The sequence below is a fragment of the Colletotrichum siamense genome (assembly GCF_013390195.1).
Source record: "Colletotrichum siamense strain Cg363 chromosome Unknown KSG_Cg363_contig02, whole genome shotgun sequence".
In the NCBI taxonomy this organism is placed as follows: domain Eukaryota; kingdom Fungi; phylum Ascomycota; class Sordariomycetes; order Glomerellales; family Glomerellaceae; genus Colletotrichum; species Colletotrichum siamense.
Window position 1 is genome coordinate 4,950,819 of NW_023501015.1, and position 21,519 is coordinate 4,972,337.

At 54.5% G+C, this 21,519-nt stretch overlaps 6 protein-coding genes across 6 annotated transcripts; 2 read left to right on the forward strand and 4 right to left on the reverse strand.

Moving 5' to 3' along the window:
• Positions 1 to 8,272: 8,272 nt before the first annotated feature.
• Positions 8,273 to 8,656, reverse strand: CGCS363_v003271 (uncharacterized protein; the record flags this gene model as incomplete). Its single annotated transcript, XM_036635120.1, has 2 exons — positions 8,273 to 8,379; positions 8,443 to 8,656. 2 exons carry the CDS (start codon positions 8,654 to 8,656, stop codon positions 8,273 to 8,275), a joined length of 321 nt encoding a protein of 106 aa, XP_036499484.1.
• A 2,047-nt stretch (positions 8,657 to 10,703) lies between these two features.
• Positions 10,704 to 11,194, reverse strand: CGCS363_v003272 (uncharacterized protein; the record flags this gene model as incomplete). Its single annotated transcript, XM_036635121.1, has 3 exons — positions 10,704 to 10,805; positions 10,872 to 11,079; positions 11,148 to 11,194. 3 exons carry the CDS (start codon positions 11,192 to 11,194, stop codon positions 10,704 to 10,706), a joined length of 357 nt encoding a protein of 118 aa, XP_036499485.1.
• A 1,111-nt stretch (positions 11,195 to 12,305) lies between these two features.
• On the forward strand, positions 12,306 to 13,168 carry CGCS363_v003273 (uncharacterized protein; the record flags this gene model as incomplete). Its single annotated transcript, XM_036635122.1, has 2 exons — positions 12,306 to 12,453; positions 12,513 to 13,168. The coding sequence occupies 2 exons, from the start codon at positions 12,306 to 12,308 to the stop codon at positions 13,166 to 13,168; spliced, it is 804 nt and encodes a 267-aa protein (XP_036499486.1).
• A 1,427-nt stretch (positions 13,169 to 14,595) lies between these two features.
• On the forward strand, positions 14,596 to 15,802 carry CGCS363_v003274 (uncharacterized protein; the record flags this gene model as incomplete). The annotated part of the gene is made up of 2 exons (XM_036635123.1): positions 14,596 to 15,710; positions 15,766 to 15,802. The coding sequence occupies 2 exons, from the start codon at positions 14,596 to 14,598 to the stop codon at positions 15,800 to 15,802; spliced, it is 1,152 nt and encodes a 383-aa protein (XP_036499479.1).
• Positions 15,803 to 15,883: 81 nt separating this feature from the next.
• On the reverse strand, positions 15,884 to 16,726 carry CGCS363_v003275 (UPF0659 protein; the record flags this gene model as incomplete). The annotated part of the gene is made up of 2 exons (XM_036635124.1): positions 15,884 to 16,410; positions 16,471 to 16,726. 2 exons carry the CDS (start codon positions 16,724 to 16,726, stop codon positions 15,884 to 15,886), a joined length of 783 nt encoding a protein of 260 aa, XP_036499480.1.
• A 704-nt stretch (positions 16,727 to 17,430) lies between these two features.
• On the reverse strand, positions 17,431 to 19,908 carry PPR1 (Pyrimidine pathway regulatory protein 1; the record flags this gene model as incomplete). Its single annotated transcript, XM_036635125.1, has 3 exons — positions 17,431 to 19,411; positions 19,574 to 19,668; positions 19,786 to 19,908. The coding sequence occupies 3 exons, from the start codon at positions 19,906 to 19,908 to the stop codon at positions 17,431 to 17,433; spliced, it is 2,199 nt and encodes a 732-aa protein (XP_036499481.1).
• Positions 19,909 to 21,519: the final 1,611 nt, after the last annotated feature.

A 21,519-nucleotide genomic window follows, 5' to 3' on the forward strand; every position in this document is an offset into this window, starting at 1 on the left:
GCGGGCGTCGTTGCATCTGAAAAAAAAATCGGCCAGGCGTCGACATCAGAGTCGACAGGGGGGTGGGATGTGTGGTGGTTGATGCGTCGAAGAGGCGACATGGGCTGGGCCATTTGGGTGTGAGATGTTGTATCGGGGCAGGGGTGGCTGCCCGGATGGACGTGGGTGAAGGGGTGAGGAGGCTGACGGTGCGTGGTTGAAACACGTTTTGACCATCACAGCCGGGGGGGCTCTTGGGTGTAAGAGAGGTGTCTTTGGTGCGCCACCGACGCCTAGCGAAGACAACGGGTTTTGGCCGGGGTTCTGGGCGCGAAAATTTGAGAATTGGAAGCGCTGTGCCATGGAATCAGCTTGGGGTGATCCGTTGAATGGCTGAGAAACACTGCCAGGAGAATTTCCATGGCCTTGCAGCAGCAGCAGCAGCAGCAGGAGATTGTCTGCAATGCGCAGTGAAGGCCTTGCTTCTGCTTTGCTCTCGCGCACATGCTGCCGACGTCGGTGGCTTTCCTCATCCACCTGGGTGCCCTGCGTGCTTGACTAACACTTGCCAGCGTACAGAGTAGGCCACCCATGTCTCCATCGCCTGTCAGAAGATGAGCGGAGGAGGTCTCCAATGCCCAGGCACTGCCAGACACAACCAAGAGACGCTGCAAGAAAGAGAATGGTAAGGGTTGGGAGCCGTGGTAGCCGAGTAACGGCGCTGCTGCCATCCGTTTCTGGAAAGAAATGAAGGGATCTGGATAAGCCGATCCGAGAAGATGCCGCGCGAGCAATGCCACGAGCAGGTGAACGAATGAGAAGGAAGCTTTGGCTTAATCCTCGAGGGCTAAGGCTTAGGACTGCGCGTACGCAACGCACCGCCGCCGCGCCATGTCAACGTCAACCGATGATGACGGGCCGGAGACCAGACTGAAAAGAGAAGACGGCAAGTGTGGCTTTGCGACGTCGATTAAGCATCCGGCGGCGGAATGGAACACTATCGTCACACGCTATTCTCGGTCGTGGTTTAGAGGGCAACGCAGCTGCCAGCCTGCACACCGCGACGATATACTTTGACTGATATCGGGCTGACAGACAAGAAAAGAACGCGGCGGCCCTTGCCCCCCTCCAACTGCCTAGGTTTCCGTTCATGACACAGATGACGGGACGGTGGTGGTGTGGCAGAGGTTGTAACGGCAGTTCGTCCGCCCAGTCGAGACAGAAAAGTCATCTCATGATATCAGCCCGCGGAGGTTCAAGCCACAGGCATACCACACCACCCCATACTTGCGCCGAAGCACGAACGTATCGTACACACATACGGTTCTCGACTCGCCGACTGATGCAGAGCACGCAGCAGGTGAAGCAACGGTGCTTTCCCCCCGGGCGACGGTCTCTGTGTGAATGGCTCTCAACACTTGATCCAACGGTCAGTTCCCTGAAGCCCCCGGCGGCGACGGCGCAGGACCTGCAACGAAGACAAGACAGGAAATGCACACGGGGCGCTTGTCGGCTGTCTGTCTGTCTGTCTGTCTGCCCGCCCAGATAGACAAGATGGCAGTCGCTTGAGGGAGGGCAAAAGGAGGAAAAGAGACGAGACCGTGGACTGGGATTGGGTGGTAGCGCGTGTCAACCAAGTCGGACGACGTCGAAGCCGAAATAAGGTTTAGGCCCGTAGTGCCCGCCCAGCGACCCAGGGGCTCCTGGCTCGTCTCCACCTTCTCTCCTTTGGGGGCCTCTCATTGGCGAGACCCGCTGAAAGAGGCTGGCGCTCGGATGTGCTTCACCCTCCGTCAGCCCTCTGACACTTCCGCGACGAGCCCTGTTTCAGCGCGGGGGGCGCCTTCAGTCTGCATCCTTTCCCTTTCCCTTCCTTTCCCCCTCGTCCATCGTCCATCGTCCATCTTCTCCATCTTTGCGTCTCCTTCGTCAACTTCTCTCCCAGGCATTCGCTTCATCCACTTCTCCATCTCCTAGGAATACCAACAACATCCAAGCTTCACCCCTGGCACTCGAGCCTTGGTCTGTTCGGTCGGTCAGCGCATCACCAAACTGCTACCCTGTCACTAGCCTGTCGTCCGTCCTCTGGCCTCATCGTCATTGGACTTCTTCCGTGCCATCTCCGCCTTGGTCCCGGGGGGGCCAAGAGAAAATCCTCCGACGATACATTGACAGACCACTCACGAATCTGCAGTCCACCGCCCCATGTCCTTGCTCATCAAGCATTGGTGCCTTTGCTCTTCACCAAGTTCCACCGTTGCGTTACGTCGCGAGGCTTGTCGTCGTTGCTTGTCTGCGTCGTCCTGTCACTGCGATCCCAACCAACCAGACAAGCCACATCCCCCTTTCTCCTCCGTTCCCCGACTCGCCTGCACATGGAAACGTCGTCATACCCTCGTCTGCCGTCTCTCACCACGTCGCAGAACATCGACTGGGGGCAGCATTGGCGTCTGATGTCTTCGCCCTCCCATATCCACCTCGCCTGGCCAACCACCACTGCTATTCGCGGGGAAAGACTATCGTCCCCTGCTCTCTCGACGGCCATGTTGCCTCGACGAGTAGCACCCGCGAATTCTAAGATCGAATTCATTGGGTCCCCATCAACCTCGACCACACGCAAGATTCGCTTCCCGAGATCTGGCATCAATCAGTATTTACTCCACCGTCTGGCTTTCCACCGCCTGCACACTCCTGTCTCTCCTCGTGACTCCAGCACCTGGTGCCTGACCTTCGCTGCTCGCATCCCGCGGCCCTTGGCTTTCCCCTTCCCCAGAACAAACAGGGGGATCCGCGGATCAACGCAGGCGCATACATGCTGTCCACCTTTTTACCATCTCCTCGCCATCAATACTTCCGCGTGGATCCCATCCAGCACTCTTCCACGGGACAGACAGCCGCATCCAGCCAAGTGGCCGACCCATGGCCGCCAACTCAATAGCCGCCCTACTGATATTAACCCAGACCCATCTTCAACCCGCCGTCTAGCCGACCCAGATGTTTCGCCCTCTGTAGCCTGTCTCTTCTCAGACGAGAGTCGGGGTAATTCGAATCCGCTCCCAGGGCGAAACGAAACACCTCACTCCTCCCTTCACTAATCCCCCCGAATCACATCACTCACACTCCAGCCTCAACACTACTACACATGCCAAAAATAGTGGGAACCGCATTGTTCCTTCGACAAACCAAAGGAGTGGCAGGTTCAACCCATCCTCGACACGCCTCTTCGCAGAAAGCCTCACGTCTGTGTTTGGACTGATCTTTGCCCTCCCTTTGACGTCGTCCAATCTCTGAATTTCCTCCCAACACTTGCTACACTTCCATTACGCGAACAAGTCTTTCTCTCACACACCACTGCACAGAGCACCTTCACCTCGGTCACCTACCCGTACCAATCGCCCATCACCACCGCCCTACCAGTCCCCTTGGCATGTAAGGTGTTCCTGGGCAAACGAACCCGAGGCAGGGCTGCCCGTGTCGTTCAAACAGCCCGACTCTGATGTTTTAGCGAGAGGGGATGCGAGAAGCCAAGCTTTTTGCCTCTTGCCTGCCATTCACAAGCTTTCTTCGCCTTCTCCGAACGCTGCTGAAGTCTCCGCGGTTTTATTCTGAGAGAAAAGCATAATTAGACTTGGGATGGGATGACTGAGCAGACTTCTCACAGCCTCACAACCAACTCGACTCAGGTCATTAGTCTAAGCCAAGCCGAGCCAAGTGAGATTTGTTTGACTGCGTTGGTTTGCGAGTTCTCTGAATGACTCTCATTATTGGCTACTATCGTACTTGGCAAGTGCCGGTCGGGATCGTTCGTCTTCGCCATCAAAATTCGTTCTCTCTAACCTATTCAAGTTGAACATGGTTCAAGTGCCGAGGCATTATTTTTCCACGCAGCCGTTTGAGACAGTATGCAAGCGCCCGGTCTAGAGCCACATTACTCCTCGGCGTCTGCTGATGGGGGCAGAAAAGTCTGACGATCGAGGCATGATGATAGACGCCAGGATAAGCGTGAGGCTGGACCTGAAGGCGAAGGACGATGACGAAGAGGTCGATGATGAACACAAGGACTACGACGACCACGATCCATCTCCCGTACAACCTCAGCCCAATCCAGCCCTACAAAAATGCCGCCGTCTAGAATATACAACATACAATCGGCAATTCTTGCCGGAGAGACGTCCCACTGTCCCCTCCCAGGCCAATTGCCATAAGCATGGCAAATAGCATGTCGCCGTGTTTTTCCAGACATTGATATAACAAAACTAAAACCAGCCGACAGCCCCGTCCGACTTCAGGCGAAACCCGCCGCCGCCGCCAAAAATGGGTGCCCGGGGGGTTCATGCCAACCCTGCCATGTTACCGCCCTTCCGCACGTGTCATCGGCTAACATGCACCATTTTCGATCATGAGGCTCTTCGCGTCTGGTCCGGGGTTGGACTAATGTAGAGCGCCAAGGGACGAAACACCCGTCACTGGACATTCACGGCGTGTGTCACTTTCGGGATATTTTCTGATGTGAGGCGTGGTATCGATGGAGCCCTTCTTCTTCTTCCCTCTTTTTTTCTTTTCTTGGCCAAACGCATAGAAACATATGGGTAGAGGGGAGAGAGGATGGGGCTGATTGGAGACGTTGACAGCTTTCCTGGGTCTCAGGCGCCGGCCGTCGCCTGTTTTATTCGGGCGATCTGCCAGTATCTGACGCGCCTTGCATGGGGCGATGAGATGAAGACGTTTTGCCTATCTACATGCCACTCGAGAGGGGCGAATTGTTGAAGGACGTTTGAAGTCGGCATTGGACAGCCGTGGGTGGATTGAGCGGTGTGTACGAGACGTCGTCGTCGCTTCTTCTATCTGTGTCTGAGGTCTTGCAAGTTGTTGAGACGATTTAGCAGCAGCAACAGGAACAGCGGTAGCGGCTCACCACCCCCCCGCCTTGACGTTTGTGTGACAGGATGGTTTTGGACAGGACCGATTCATGATTCCTGTCCGTGAGCGACGTCTCTTGTTTTCTCTTCAGCGCGGAGGAATTTCGTTTGGGCCCCGTTACCTTTTCTCAATGCGATTGCTTGAAAACAGCCAGGAGAATGCGCGATGGGGGTCGGCATTGTTGCGGGACCGTCGATCCGGAGCGTTGGCGCCGAGAAGACTGGAGGCGTCTCGGGTCTCGGGTCTCGGGTCTCGGGCCGCTTTCGATTCGGAAGAGGCTTTTGCCAGCGGAGAAATCGAAGACAGGTGTAGAGGTATGGTGATCCATGGTTGTGGTTGATGGGGAATGTTTTAGTGCGGGAGTATGTGTGTGGGCATGTTTGCGCTGGGCTTGGTCTCTGTCGTTCTACATGGTAACTGCCCGTTGACTTCAGCATACCAGCCTTGTTCAAGTCCTGTGCTAGAGAGAAGAAGTTCTCTTCAGTTTGGGGCCCGGTTCAACTCTGGTGTTTCTCGATGGGTTCGTTGGAAAAGGCTGATGTTTCCTCTTGCTGAATACATACCTGAGAGACATGCGTAGCCCAGTAGACGGCGCCCTTGGCCGAGTTTAGCTTGGAATATCTCGAGAAACCACCTCGCACCGATGATCATCGCCTACGCCGCCAGCATCGGCTTTTCTCTCTCCCCTCCTCTCTTTCTTTCTCTCACGGTAAAAAGGTAAGTATGACCCACACGGTACAAAAGCTAAGTTTTGCTGAGAAATATTCTAAGGAGGGAGCGCAAATACATTGCTTGCTTGCAAAGATGCAACCTTTACAATGGGTAGTCTATCATTTAGAAACTCTAGACCCTCTATAATGCGAGCGAATGTTGTCCTGCTGCCTCTTTCATAAAGCAACGTATCCTAGTGTTGATATGTCAGAATAACAGACAAGGGTGGAAGATGGGAAACGGAGAGGACGTCGCAGACTGGGTGCCGTTTAGAGAGTGGACTGCTCTTGTTTAATTGCAAGGCAGCTATGGCGGGACCGGCGATTGTGATGCTACTGGCATCGCGTTCTGCCTCATCGATCGAAATGCTGTATTAAGCGGGAAAATTGCCTGGAAACCTTTCGATTGAACAAAGCCGAAGGCGTTTGTTATTTTTTCAAAGCCACTGATCTTTCTCCGTATGTATGAACGGGGGCAACGTCAGTATAAAGTTACGTCAGTTCACGCTGACTTGAAATACTCAGCCAAATGATTTTCGTCTGAGCAAGTTGGTCTGAGTGCTCCGCTGGGGAAGAACCAAAAATACAGAAAATGCATCATGCCACGTAGATCACCGAAGCAAGGCACAAGTGCCTTTCGTTCGAAATGCTTTGCCTTTCGCTGGTTGCCGTCACTAGGCTCTTATTCTTCATTCGTATTCTCTGGTAAGATTTACGATGTTGTTGAAGACTTTAGTTGGGGCTCATGCCTATGATAGACTATGTTGTTGCTCGCGAAGGGAACTTCTCGTCACGCTAAGCTCCCGACGTTCTAAGACACGTCATTGTTGGTTCTTCCGGTGAGAGCTTCTGTATTCAAAGTTCCGGGACTTATATACTTATAGATTACAAATGGAATGAGTAACATGCTTCTTGACGAGAACGACAACTTTCAGCGTATGTCTGCGTGGAATTACAGCAGCGGATGTTTTCTGGATATGTTCCAACCATTGTGTTCTGTTATGTATTTTCTAGAAAATGTGGCATATATGCTTAAGCATCATCCTCCGCACAGTCTTGGTTCTTCAAATTCAGAAGATGTATGTTCCGTCATCGAATAGAAGCGATGCGCTTATATGGACTGTGACCCAAGCCCATTCTCGCAAGCTTCTTTACCAAATCCAAAAATCACAATATAAGTATAGTGTGGTACTATATGGATAAACGTCAGGGGACGGCACAGGACGGCAGGCATGAACCGCGTCAGATCAATTAGAAACACAAAGTACAACCACGCGCTCCTTCATTTCAAACGTCTTCATAAGGATACCCTTGACTGGAAACGTGGATCCTCATACCATTTTATTGTGTGTCTGTTTAGAACCTCGTACCGCCAAGGTCGTGCATCACATTATGTACAAGGGACTCTCTATACTAAAGCGCATGCACACTTTGGCAACACGAGATCGCACCGTTTGTCTACTCTCTAGGTATTTATAGCACCAATGAGTCAGCGTCTGGTTGGCCATTCGGAATAGAATGATGCTTTGGGGAATGTATTGATTTCGTTGTAACTCGGTTTCGAGGCCCCTTTTGTTCAGATTGATTCATCAGCAACAAGGATTTCAACAAAGAAAGGTGCAAATTTGCGGCAGGCGAATGGGCAATCTCCTACCTTTCACTTGTCGTTAAACGTTTGGACATGATCACTCAAAACTCGAGCTCGCCTCATTTAGCAATGACGGAAGTTTTGGTTAAAATATCCTGCTTCGTTTCACTCAAGAAGGATTATACACAAAAGAAAATACTTTCAGAGAATCAGAAGCCAGAGCCAGTAGACTACTCGTCGCTAAGAATGACCAAAGTAGCAGAACGGGTCAACGGAGCTGTACAGCAACTCAAGTAACTATTCCTCGAAGGGTTGTAGTTGGAATATTATCATCCTTGTCGTCTCATCTGTCGAAAAGTGAGACGAGAAGCCTTTTGTGGACAATCTGAAAACCCCTCGCCTTGTCGGCGCTGATCGCAAAGTCTTTTGTCTTTCTAAATACCTTTCTCTCTTATGACTCAAATTTATTCCAAAGCCCCCGAAAGCAATGAGGTGGTGCTGTTCATGAGCAAGCTCACGTCAGCAAGTCTACCGGAACAAGTCAGGTTTTTGAAAGATCCCTCAACAGAGAATGACACACTCATTCAACCGGTATCTGCTTGTAGCACCGTGTGCCACCTTTCGTCCTCCTTACTCGCCCACTGGTATACTACATGCTGACTCAGCCAATGACCGCTGCAACTACCCCTGAGAACGATTTGAACCTGGCTTTTCATAGATGGCGTTCGCTTTCGACGCAACTTGGCTTACAGCCTCCCTAGATTCTGCTCAAAAAGACCTGGCTGGCTTTGGTGAGCGTCTTGTTGCCCACTGTCTGAGATAGCTAAGGATGGCGGTAACGAGATATTCACAGTCTCATAGACACCTCCAATGCATCCATGACATGCACTTTCATGCTGGCAAGTGTGCTAATTAGCAAAAGAATGTCTATAGTTGGCTAGTCAAACGCTCGTAGAGCTACAAATGAGTGACAGTTGAATCATAATAGCACACCCTAGTCCCCCGTCCTCCGACTTTCATCCTGAGCCCGGCTATCACACGATCTACCAGCCTGGCTCATTCATGAGCGTCCTCTTTAGCACTCAACTCTGAAGGACCAGCATCCCTGCAGCGAGTGGCACTGGTGGGAGCTGAAGGCCCTCTTCACGCCGCCGTCGCAGTTTCCGCCGGGGTAGCATCGAACTGATCGGGCCAAGTTAGCCATGACTCTGCCACGAAGACTATACAATGAGGGTAGCAACTTACTCTTGCAAGCGGTGTTGTGCTCGAGGACCCTCATGCCGTGGTCGGTGCTGTACAGCGGGTTGCAGGCGCCGCGGTTGTACTCGCGCGTCGGGCCGCCGCCGTCGGAGCAGTTGGACTTGGCGCTCTTCTTAACCTTGAAGTCGGCGGCAGCGGCGGTGGAGCCCAGGACGGCGCAGGCGGTGAGGACGGTGGTGAAGATGTTAGAGATGAGCATTTTGAAAGAGGGGGTTATTAGTGTGAAGTTTGTGGTCTTTTGGGAACTGTATTGTTGATGGAGATGGTGAAGATGCGGATGTAGGCTGGTCAAACAAGATGGGAAGCCCTGAGAGGACGAAAGGCATATTTATATTCGACTAATAGTCCATATCCTGGTAGGCGTTCTGGATCATCTGTTGAGCCAGACTCGCAATACACATCATTATGAATTGACAAAAATGATTTGATGGCACCGGCTCCACAGGTCACGATCATCAACTTTGAAACTATCTCGATTGGGCTATTGAATGTTGTCATTCGAGCAAAAGTTGTGACCCAGCCGCCTAGCTACAGCGTGACCTGTTGCAAAAGTGAGTACACTCATAAGCGCCAAGATCGTTTCGATTGGCTGTATTAAACAGCTAAGGAAAATCTCGCTTGGCAAGCGATCAAACCAACGACCTCACCCGGTTATCATTCCGGTCTAGTTTCTTGTCGGGCGTATTGTGCCTCACGATGTTCCGCAGAAGTGAGAAATGATGAAGCGGCATCTTCCTGGGTGGTCAAGGTGATGGTCTTTGATTGGCCTTGCCAATATGATTTGTTGTGAAAAAGGAAAGGAAGAAATCGGATACGCTTTGAACGATGGATATTGATCTTGCTATTTTGTCTATTTGAGATCTTCTAAAAGCATGTCATAACGCAGAAGCATTTTGATAAATATCGACCGCCCAGTGACGGCCTCAAGAGTATCTTGAAGCGGAATTTACATACCCCATTGGCTATCATTGGCATTACGGCTCCTTACAGCAGTCGTTCATCTTTGTTTCACAGGAAGGATTCTACTATGTACGCTGATTCTTTCCATGTCACGGTGCTGATGTGAGACGACAGCTATCCACACCCACTCGTCATTTCCATCCCAGGATGCTGGCTTGTTGAACTTCATCGGTCGGTACAATGCCATCAAATGATCTGATCGCTGTTACATGGAAGACCGAGAGACTACCGGACGATTTTACAAAGTTCAACTTTCAGCTGATCGCTGCTCCACTCTTGGACACATGCTCTCATTTCACCATTCTAGGACTAGAGCTGAAAATGAAGTCAGACTAGGGGCAAGATAAGTGTCCCTTACAAGTCGGTTGAAGGCACAGGCAGAAACGCTGTGGAGAAGTTGTATTGCTACTGCGTAGAGATTGGTCGCTTCCACGGAAGATCTTCCCATAGGTAGTCTGGGCCAGGAACAGCCAAGAGGCTAAGCTGACATGCTCGCGTTCGCTCATGCGGCAGCTCCCGCCCGGCCCGCCGCGCCACCAAGCGCAGCCCGACAACATGTATTTGCCAAATCAGGAATGATATTGCGGGTAACAGCTGCAAGGGACTTAAAAAATGGAGCAGTGCATATAACAGTATACTCACTGTCTTCGTGATGTGAAGCAATATGATCACATTCGCCAGCTGATGTCGGTGGTCTCGCCTTGGCTGCGCGCGTTGAGTAAGCGCTACGCCGCGCTGGGGGAGCACACGGTATGTACATGTCTCAAATGTTGAACTCTTTTTGAAAATGACAAGACTGATTTGACACTCCAACAGAATTGTCCCGTATGGCCAGAGCTTCTTGCAGTCCGGGGCCGTAAGTCTTCTGTTGTTGTCTCACTTTAGCCGCAGAAGGATTTTAGTTCCCAATGTCTTGACCGGCGTTGTTCTCTATTGCAATATCTTCCGTCGGTGTTATGCATAATATCCCGTTCTGTCTCATAGACAGCATGCCAATTCTCATGCAGGCGAGAAGTCTGCGCGCAGTGTGGATTCTTCTATCATGTTGCAGCAATAAGATTATATTACGGATCGTCCTCCACAGTCTTCTTGGTATTCTTTGGTTTTGGCCACGCGTATTAAGTTACCTCATCATCAGACTCATAGAGAAACTCACGCTTTTACCGCGCATAAAATCCGTCGAAACTGTATTTCAGGCTCTTGTTGATATCCGATCATTGACCCAAAACAACGAGACGTGGCTAATCGTTGTCTTGCGCAATCAACGGGACATTCAATCAACACATTCAGTCAGCCTCCGCACCCTCCGCACCGCACTTCTTCTCGCAGTAATGCGTCATCTCGTCACCGCCAATATGAACAGCTGCCGAGTGGCATCCCAGCTGTGTCTGTTGGAGCCAAAATGAGTCAGTACCAAGTTCGAGGACGGAAAAGGATCAGCAAGTTGCGCGCACCTCGTCGTAGACACAATCGGGGCACGTGTCCCACCAGTTGCTGCCGGTGTTGCGGTTCTTGTACATTGTGCAGGCGCATTGAGTCGCGGTGTTGTCGACCTCGTAGTCCTTGGACCAACTGTAGCTGGGGCTGAACGGGGTTCCGCCAATGGGCGCCTCTTTTCTGTCCCGGACGCAGAATGCCCACTCGTGCATATCGCCGAATACACTGTTATTGAGCAGATCAGCTTTTCTGTTCTGTAGCTCATGTCGAAGAGACGAAAAGTTTTGACGTACCTGGTAGCAAGGGACAGCAGTAGAAGAGCTGCTATGGGAAAATGCATCTTGATTCTTCAACTCGGAGGGGGTTTTCTGTGAAGAGCTTGAGAGTAGTGAACTCAAGAACCCAAGTGGAAGGAAGTATCACATCAGCATGTGAGGCTGCAGACCAACTGCTGTACTCGGCCTGAATTCAACGAGACAGGCAATTTTATATCGGGTGCTTGTGAGACCCGAAGTCCGGGTGGGACTTCATAACCATGTAGTTCAACACCGCACTCCGCTGGCCGATGAGAAGCCCGATATCCCACTCAAAGCATGCGAAAACCACGTGCCTGGAGATCATCAACTTCTTCTGTCTTCGGAGGCCGCACACGGCGATTATTACCGTGTGTGCCCAAAAAGATTGGAGAGGCTGAACATCGACGAAGCCACAAAACATCCATCACGACTCAACATCCTCCCCGATGTGCTTCAATTTGATTGTGCGCTTCCTGCGAATAGGTTCCACGCAACGAGGTCCTGTTGGTGTCGTCAGAACACACGTGGGAGGCTCAACCGCCTGGAGTGGTTGCACCAGGCCCACATCCCGCGCATCCTGCCCAGAAAGAGAACATCGCGAACCCGCCCAGAAGGGATGATCCTAATCCGGGCTTGTCAATATTTCTGAGTCGTTTATTCTGAAGAAACCTGCTTTGTTAAGCTTATCGGGCACGTTTGCATCCCGCCGGGCGATGGTTCCCGTCAAAATGGCGTGTGTCATTTAGAAACACGGTCTGCACGTGGAATCGTGATGATCACGACAACTGAGTCAGGTCGTGTGATCACCATGGCTTCATGCCGCACAGCCATGGTGTTTGCGGGAGCAACGGTTCGAAACATCCAGTTTTATTTGTCGGGTCTCTGGGGATTTTGACTCGCGAGATGCGTTGGGATGGTTCCACTGGCGGTGTTGTGCAATATCATCGGCTACCTTTTGGGCTTCAACGAGGAAAATCCGAAAAATGGCGGAGGGCGATACGAGTGGTCGGAGGTGAAGGGTGTTCAGATGGATGTATAAAGAGCGCCAAGTCTTATTTGAAATCAACGTTGTTTCTTGCTCGACATCGACTTCGATCCTCACAATCCAACCACCACACTCTTTCGACCGCACTCACTTACACGGTCTTCGCCAAGATGCGCTCTTCAACCTTCACCAGTCTCTTCCTCATCTCGGCTGCCAGCGCGGCGCCCTTTTTCAACGAGCGCAGCCTCAACAGCACGAAATGGCACCCTGGCTGTGTTCTCCAACCCCATGAGGTTATCCTCTACGGCGAGGATCGCAGTAAGTGCCTTGTTTCCTCAACCACATCCATCTTCGTCTGTGATACTAACACCCTCCAGTGGAAATCGTCCACCGCGACACCTACGACCACATGCTCAAGACCATGGGTGTGCTCCCCCGCGCCCCGCCCCTTGACGATGCCGACTTCCACAACCTCCCCATCAACAACACCCTGCTGCCCCCTGTGAACATCATCAACCCAAAGCTAGACGCGCGAGGCACCTCCTGCGACGCCACCGACTCCATCGTCGCGGACAAGACCTTCGACTTCATCGACTGGGACGTGCAGATGTCCCCCGTCGTCACGGCGGACCTCACCTCCATGGACATCAACGTCATGAAGGGGTACACCGTGACCAACAGCGTGGGCGTCAGCGCCGGGCTCGACGTCACGTGGATCAAGGACAAGCTCAAGAACACGGTGGGCATCAACTATAGCCGCTCGTGGGCGACGCAGACGACGGTCAACATCAAGGGCACCGTCAGCCCCGGGTACAGCGGCTGCATGATCACGCGGCCGTTCAAGACGCGCCGCACGGGCAGGGCGTTTACGGGGTGCCCCGGCTCGCTGAAGGAGACGGGGACGTGGCAGGCGGACTCGTACAAGGAGGGGTCGTATGATGGCATCTCGTGGGTGTCTGGTACGATTACGATTTGCCAGAAGAAGGGGTCTATTCCGCTGTCTCGTTGCGAGGGAGATGGTAACTTTATCTGAGCTTTGATTGAACTTACCTTTATCATGGAAAAGTATGGGCAGACGACATGAGTAGTCAGTCAGTCTTGCGGTAGAACATGCGAAATCTCTGCTTGGGCCTCGTTGTTATATGTCATAGTCACTGTTGTAATGCCGAATATTGATATTTGTAAATTCTCGTCATGCAGTCAACATCAACAGAGCAATTTTGGCACTCAACGTGGCTGAGTGCTTTGCCAATGTGTAGACCAGCATTTCCGGTCTGCACAATCCTACACGTCAACATTATGCTGTGCTAGGAATGTCTCCGCAGCCCTAATGTGAGCACTGGTAACCAGTATGAGAGCCGCATGAAACCGTTCCTTGATATCTAGTCTGCGAAGCCTTTTCCCTGGCATGCAGCTGGAAAGAACAAATAATCGCATTGATATGTAGTTGGAGTGCGGTATAAGCCAAGGTCTTGGCAGCGGAGTCATGATCATATCCATCCAGCCTCCCGAAATCGGCTATGCGGCTCATGAGCAATATGAAGAGGGTCATCTGTACCTTGAGAGGTGCGAAATTCCCGAGCCATGGAGCACGATCCGAATGAAACCTTGCGGCGGAACGTTCCATGAAGCAATCAACGAATTAAAAGTCACATTTAGCAATGCTGCTGACACTTGCCGTCGTAGTTGAGGCAATTCACAAAATCCACGATGCCGTGGGTTACCTGCTCATCCCGCCGGAGTCCGCTGGGGCGCGTCGGAAACCACAGGAAACCAAAGGAGGAAAACAGGCCATATCCCAGAGGACCAAGAGAGAAAATTCTCCGCATCCCCGCTTGCCCCGAGTCAGATCATTTTTTATTTTTTTTTTATTTTTCATTGCTTATTCAATCTCGAATAAGATCTCTCACCTTCCCCAATGGCTGAGATGGGAAAGAAATGCGGGAGGGAAAATCTGGTTCGACCATCCGGCCAGGCCTCCGTGACCCAGGGCCGGAGCACGCCGACAGCGACACGTGATTGGCTGCAGCGGGGGACCCGCCCCGGAGCGCAGGTACCATCTTCAACGGGCGCGCGATCGGGGGGGCTTAGGGGCCCCCTGGTCAGCTGCCTGTTCCAGTCAGGCGCCCGAACACATCCCCCACCACCACTGGAACCACCACCACCACCAACCAGTCCATGCACATCTGATTTGCATCCATGGATCGGGGAGCTGCTCACATGTGCCTGCCGCGCGACTAACGACTGAAGACAAAATGCGCCGTCTGTCCCTCCTCTTTTTTGCTGAATAGTCTCGAAGGCTTCTGTCTTGCGTCTTTCGTCAACCCGTCTCGCCGTCGGTCGCCCCCAAAACACCCCTCGAATCGCGACTCCAAAACACCAAAACCCAAACATCACCAACCCCCGCCACCACCACCAACACACCCCGCGATACGGCTCGCTGCCTTCCCTCCCTCCACGATGCCCGCCACGCAAGACCTCCCGATGGACCTCCCCATCGTCGACCTCGACGTCTTCCTCACCCAGCCCCGCGACTCCCCCGCCGTCGCCGCCGAGTGCGCAAAGGCCGCCAACGCCCTCATCACCTACGGCGCCCTCGTCCTGCACGACTCCCGCGTCTCCGAGTCCGACAACACCACCTTCCTCGACCTGCTCGAGGACTACTTCGCCCAGCCCGAGGCCGCTCTCCGCAAAGACGAGCGCCCCGAGCTCTCCTACCAGATCGGCGTCACCCTCGAGAACACCGAGAAGCCAAAGTGCGCCGTCGACGAGCCCTGCCTGCAGGTCATCCAGCGCCTCGCCCCCTCGGAGCGGCCCCTCGACATCGGCGCCCACGAGCCCGACCCGAAGTGCCGCTTCTTCTGGAGCATGGCCGAGAAGCCCCCCTACGAGACGCGCTTCCCGGGCCTCAACGCGCCGAATGTCGTCCCGGACGCCCCGCACATCCGCGACCGCTGGCCCGGGGCGATGAACAAGTGGGGCTCCTCGATGAAGGCCGCCGTCACGGGGCTCGCTGAGATGGCCGCCGTCGGGCTTGGGCTGCCTGCGGACACCTTCAGCGCGGCTGGCAAGTACGGCCCGCACCTGCTGGCGCCGACGGCGTCGGACCTGGTCAAGTACGGCAAGCAGGACACCATCCTCGCGGGCTTCCACACGGACCTGAACTTCCTGACGATCCACGGCCGCTCGCGGTATCCTGGGCTGCACATCTGGGCGCGCAACACGGGCAAGAAGATTGCCGTGAAGATCCCTGAGGGGAACTACTTGTTGGTGCAGGCGGGGAAGCAGATGGAGCACTTCACGGGCGGGCTGATCAAGGCGGGGTACCATGAGGTTGTGGTGAACGAGAAGACGCTGGCTGTTATTGAGCGCAGGAAAAAGGAGTTTCCCGACAGACCGCTGGTGCGTATTTCGTCGACGTGCTTCTGGCACTTGTCGTCGGACGTGGAGTTGTCGCCGATTCCCCAGCTCGCGGAGCAGGCGAAGCAGGTGAGGGCGCAGCAGTTCAACCTGGGAAGAGACGAGGGCGAGGAGGTGAGGTACGAGCAGATGAAGGTTGGAGAGCAAGTACAGCAGTAAGTCGATCCCTTCAGACACCCACAAAGACCAGTAAACTAACCACTTCGACAGAGAACTGAAGCATATTGCCCTGATGGCATCAAGTTGATAGACTTAGAATTAATTACGCTATACCCAAATAATAATTTCATGACCCATCAGACATAGCCTCTCCCCCGTTTTGCTTGATTCAAGCCTTGTAGAACGCCTCTCCCTCCGCGACGTCCACCCCCTCCCTCGCAACCCTCTCCACCGCCGCCTTCGGCTCCTCGCTCCCATCAAGATGATCAACCCAGCTCGTCTTAAAGTCCTCCTGCTCCGCAATCAGCGCCGCCACCTCCGCCACGCCCTCCCTGCTCGACGTGCCCCTCGACCCCTTGGTCCTTCCAAACTCGACCTTGCCCGCCGGCTCCTCCGTCAGCGTGCCGGGCCGCAAGCTAACACCCGCGAAATCGCTGCGCTTCTTCGATTCTTCCCAGAGGACCTCGTCGGCCGCGACCTTGGCCTGGAAGTAGTTGGCCAGCTTCTGGTTCACCGCCTGCGCGCCCGCCCACTCGTCGTCAGACCACCACGTCGGCTTCGTCTTGCGCGAGGCGAGGTACGAGACGAGGATGAACTTCTTGATGGAGGGGGTGGCCACGGAGGCTTTGACGAAGTGGATCGCGGCGTCGCGGTCGACGGCGAATGTGCGCTCTGCGCCGCCTCGTCCACCGGCACCTACAAATAACGTCAGTTATGTTACTCATGACTCGTGAGAAGGGGGGCAGATCTACGTACCGGCACTCCAGATGACGGTGTCGGGCTTGACCTCGTCGAGGATGGCCTGCGCCTGCCCCTCGCTCTTGACGTCCTCGATGCTGCGCACCAGCACGTTCAGCTTGCCGGTCTGGCCCGCGCCGAGCTTCTCGATGGCAGGGACCTGCTCCTGCGCGCGGATGACGCTCGTCACGGTCCAGGACTTTTTGAGGAGGATCGGGGTGAGGTACTGGGAGACCTTGCCGTGGCCGCCGAGGATGAGGACGTGTCTGCTCATGGTTGCTGTCGTTGTTGTTGGTTTGGTGATGGCTTAGAGAAATTCAATTGGGTGTACAATGAGGCAGTCCAATGTTTGTTGGGGGTCTTGTTAAGCTTTCAATCTTGATCTAAACGGCGCGGAGGCACGAGTTCATATAAGTACTAATGACAAGCACGTCAATCATGCCACGGCTTTGAAATCAACCTGTACAGCCATGTTTCTCCTCCCCCGCTCCATCCAAGACAAACAAACGAAAACCGGCCCCGCCGGGGGTTGGTCAACGGCAGCGGGTCATCCACGCATCGAATGGCAGTTCTCCTCCTGAGGGCGGGCAGGCCGAGTGTGGAGAGAGTCTTCTGTTCTGGGCAAAAGATTGTGCCATGCGCTGGGCTAATTCCGTGAGCGGAACACGCGGGGCTCGTGTGTTCCGCGGTGTCTTCTGTAGACTGGAAAGAATAAGAGAAGTGTTGGTCACGTCACCGCCGCGTCAGTGACGTAAATCCCGCGAAGTTTATTCGAAGCTCCGGTAAATTAACTCCACACTTCTTTTCTTCCAGCTGTTCGTCGGCGATAAGGAGCTGATCAATTGAGTTTTTCGGCGATGGGACACATTGTTTGGGCCTCTTTACTCAGCAGCACGTTTGTCATTCTCTCAACGTCGGAGCAACTGCTTCTCTTCACGTTGCATGAGATCGCCGTAAGGCGTGATTAATACTATTGATTCATCCATCCAGCAAGTCAAACTCCCCAGGAAACCCCAGCGCGGTATAATCAAAACTGTCCGCGTCGAGGGGCACGTTCGCCTGGAAAAAGTGCGGCGTGATGGGCTGGAATATGTCACCCGTAATACTCGTCCGCCACGACGGCGAGTCCTCCTCGGCAAGGTGAGCCGTTGCCTCAGCAAGAACATCAATCTCGCTCAGCGACTTCTGCTGCTGCGCATCATCCGGCGGCGGACGCGGGAACTCCTCCTGCGCCATCTCCCGGATCATGCGCAGCGTGTTGCGGTGCACGACAATCACCTCCAGCTGCGGCATCGCCGCCATCAGCGCATCCGCGGCCTCCCGCCTCATCTTCCGCGGGGCAGCAGCCGCATCCGTCTTTGGCTCAAACAGCGGGACCTCCCTCGCGAGCGTGTCGAATGCATCCCTCAAGCACTTGGACTGCGGCCACCGCTCGGCGAGTATGGACAGCACGATGCTGCACGCCCGCACCGCCTCCGACGCATCAGGCAGCTCGTACGCCGCGGTCCGCAGGTGCGGCGGCGTCGCGAAGAAGCAGTACAGCAGCGCGACGCCGCACTTGAACTGCGCGACCAGCCCAAGCCACAGCTCCGTGATGGGCGTCTCGCGCTGGAACCGCCGGAAGATGAGGCACGCCTGCACGCACGATTTGACTGTCCAGTCGCCCGCGGGGCCGGCGGCCGTTGCTTTTGTGGGCTGGTACAGCATCGCCAGACTATAATTGTAGATCATGTGCAGCCACTCCGAGCTGGTGAAGTTGCGCAGCGGCGAAGAGGTGTCGGCATAGCGGTGGCACAGCGCGCGCCAGCGGTCGAGCTTCTCGAGCACGCGCAGGCGCCAGTGGGAGGCGCGGTCGAATTGTGTGTCGAAGTCGCGGTGCAGCGTCGTGTTGAGGATTTCGGACTGGATCTGGCGGCAGTAGACGACGTGCAGCGCGGCGGAGACGCCGGTCAGCCGCCGGCCGGTGTCCGGGTCCGCGGGGAAGGACGCGGCGCAGCGCGCGGCGAGGTCGGCGTCGTCGACGTTGGCGTACATCTTGACAGTGATCTGGTAGTCCGGGACCGAGAACGGGAGGTCGAACATGGTGCCGACGGCGCGGTCGAGGGTGTAGGCGGACCAGAAGACCCGGCGGCGCATCTGGGTGTCGATTTTGGTCTGCACGGAGAGCGGCGGCGGCTCGGCGTCGGCGCGGTGCAGCTGGGCCATGACGCAGTAGCGCATCGTCGCCGAGGCGATGGAGATGATGCGCTCCGTGGACGGGGAGTAGATTGCGTGCATGGCGAGGAGGAGGTACGCCTGGATGTGCAGGAGGCGGTCCGGCTGCGCGAAGACGTGGGAGAGGTACTTTGTGACGGCTGTGCGGTAGAAGGACTGGTGGCTGTGATGGCGGATTGGTTCGCTGGCGGGCGACTTGTCGAGGAGCAGGCCGATGGAGATGATCATGTTCACAAAGTAGGACGCCCAGACGCCGCTGGGGCGCTTGACGGGATCGCGGAAGTCATCGAGGCGGAGGAAGGGGTAGCAGCAGTGGACTTTGTCGTGATAGACGTTGAAGAGGGCTTCTTCCGTCGGCCTGTCTACCGTCCCCTCTACTCCATGCTGGCTGACGGGCCGGCGAGTAGTAGCTGTGCCAGAGCCATCTTGAAAGGTGAGTGGTGGGAGGTTGCTGTCCTCGTCTGAACGGGCAAAGGTCGCGAGCAAGCCGATTGCCGGTGAGCTTCTAGTGAGAGACGTCTCTGCGCTGCGAGAAGCGAAGGAGACTCGACGTCGATGATGATGATTCTCCTCGTGCGACGACGACGTCTGCTCAGCTCGAGCGCTGTCTAGTGCGAGCCCTTTGCGATCAACAACGTCCTGGAGCCGTGCGTTGCTCTCCTCGAGACGCGATATGCGCTCCTCCAACGAGGCGATGTCACCCAGCCAGGCCAGGGGCGTGTGTGTCGAGGATAGATGGTCCGAACTGCTGGGGCGTCACACACGACTAACAATCAGATCGACGGTTGATCTCCACGGTTTTCAATTGGTTCCCTCCTTCTTTACTCAAGACAAAATGAAACTTTTGCGTCGTCTGGGGTAAGGTAGATGGGGTAAGAGAGAAACGGAACATGAACATTGAACGTACGGACGGGGATGGTAATGGAAGGACGGCACCGCCTCGCTGCACTGCTCGCCGGACCTGGCGCAGTTGGCACACGGCCTCTGATCGTCACATTTTTGCTACGCGATCATCGTCGAAGTTAGTTCGTCGTTACCATGGTACTGCGGTGTTTCAGAGGAGAGAGACCAGCGGTTCGGAGCCGACGATCACTACCAAGAAACTGGTTCTTGACTGACCTTTCGACGACGGCAGCGGGAGCAAGCCTGCGTCTTCGCCCGCTTGGCCGGCGGCTGATCGGGGTGTTCGCTGGCGGCGGTGGTGGTGGGGTCGTACGGCAACCCGCTCCCCGGTGTCGCCATCGCACCTCACTCATTCACTGGCTGTGAAAAGCTCTCTGGTTTGTCCCGTGTTTGGCAGCCCACTTGGTTCCGTTTCGCGTCCAGGGGGTCCGGTGGTTGTGTGTGGCGATTCGTACCATACACCTCAAGGGGCCAGCTACATCGTCATTCTCTTCTCAGTGAGCGGTAGCGAGTCGCGTATCGGTGTACCGTGAGCTGTGTTCTTCTGGATGAGGGGAAAGGGAAATGGAAAGGGGACTGATTGCGATGCGACTGCCGAGATGTGTCGATGCGACTGATAAGGTACTCGGCGTTCCGCAGCGTCAGGTTCGGGTGATAACAGCCGGACCCCTGCATGATGTGGATCCCCCGCGCCGTTGAAGAAGCGCCGATGATTTGCTTGAAGATTGCCGTTGGTGATACTGCGTAGCGCCTCTTGATTCACAATGTGGACGTAAGGATGGTCAGGTGACGGTTCCTTGGGGGCACATGGACGGGAAGCGGAGTAGTACCCATTTGGTTTGAGCCGAATTTGCATGGCAGAAATGACCTGGTAAGTGTAGACTTGGGGTTCAACAGCAGCCACGACGGTGGAGACTGTGATGTCACTGGATCGAGATGCCTTGAACAACACTCTTCCAACTTCCCAGAAGCTGTTAATGGAATCGAACAAAACTTTGAATGAGATCGTCGTCAAGTGGCGACTATGGTCTTGGTATCATTCAATGGATCTTACAATTTCAAGTTTCTCCCGTCTCAACACGCCGAGGTAGATGTGAATCGCCCACGGCGGTTCTAGAAAAGTACGCGAAGTTGAACAATCGACGGTTGCTCAGATGCATCCTGCCTAATTTGTGTAATTAATCGTAGCACTGACGACGGACATTTCGCCAAACTACCTGACCTGGTAAGTGTCGAACCTGCCAATCTGATCTACTTCAACATCCGGGACTAGTCAAACAGAGGTCAGTGTACTCGACCACCGAAAGGTCAGGTCCGTGGCCCAGATAAGGCGGTAAACGGTCTCGTATCTTGAGAGCGAACACGACGTGCATTTGGAAGACGTCGTACATCGTTTTCGATCCAGGACGTTGGCCAACTCAAGCGCCACAAACGCTTCCGGTAGGCTGGTAATAAAAAGTGTTGCGGCTCAGCACACTTACATGGGAACAGTACGCGATGTGCCTCACACACAGCCACGGAGACGTCGACAACAGATGACCCGGTTAGGACTTCCTACCGGAGTATCCGAGGCTGCGACACTCCGTGGTAGTAAATGCTACCGTCCTGCCCTGCGATCCCACCGAAAAGCCTCACCAGACGATACACTGGAGCCTTTCGGATTAGGTAGAGAGCAGCAGTTCAAGGTTAAAGCCGCCTTACGGATAAGGCGAACAGTTGACGGAAATGGGCAGCTGATCACCAGTTCCCACCAGAGATCCTCAATCCTCAAACACCATCCCGGCCAGGCGGTGTGGTGTGCGCCGTTGCTGGGCTAAAAATACGCACCATGATGTGCGGATTTGGGACACGCGAGCTTGCCGTCTTTCCCGTCGTGGACCAGAGTTGAGGGTGCCTGCCCTCTTCGATAACTGAAAGATCGTGGCTCTTATTAGCAGCATTGAGATTAAA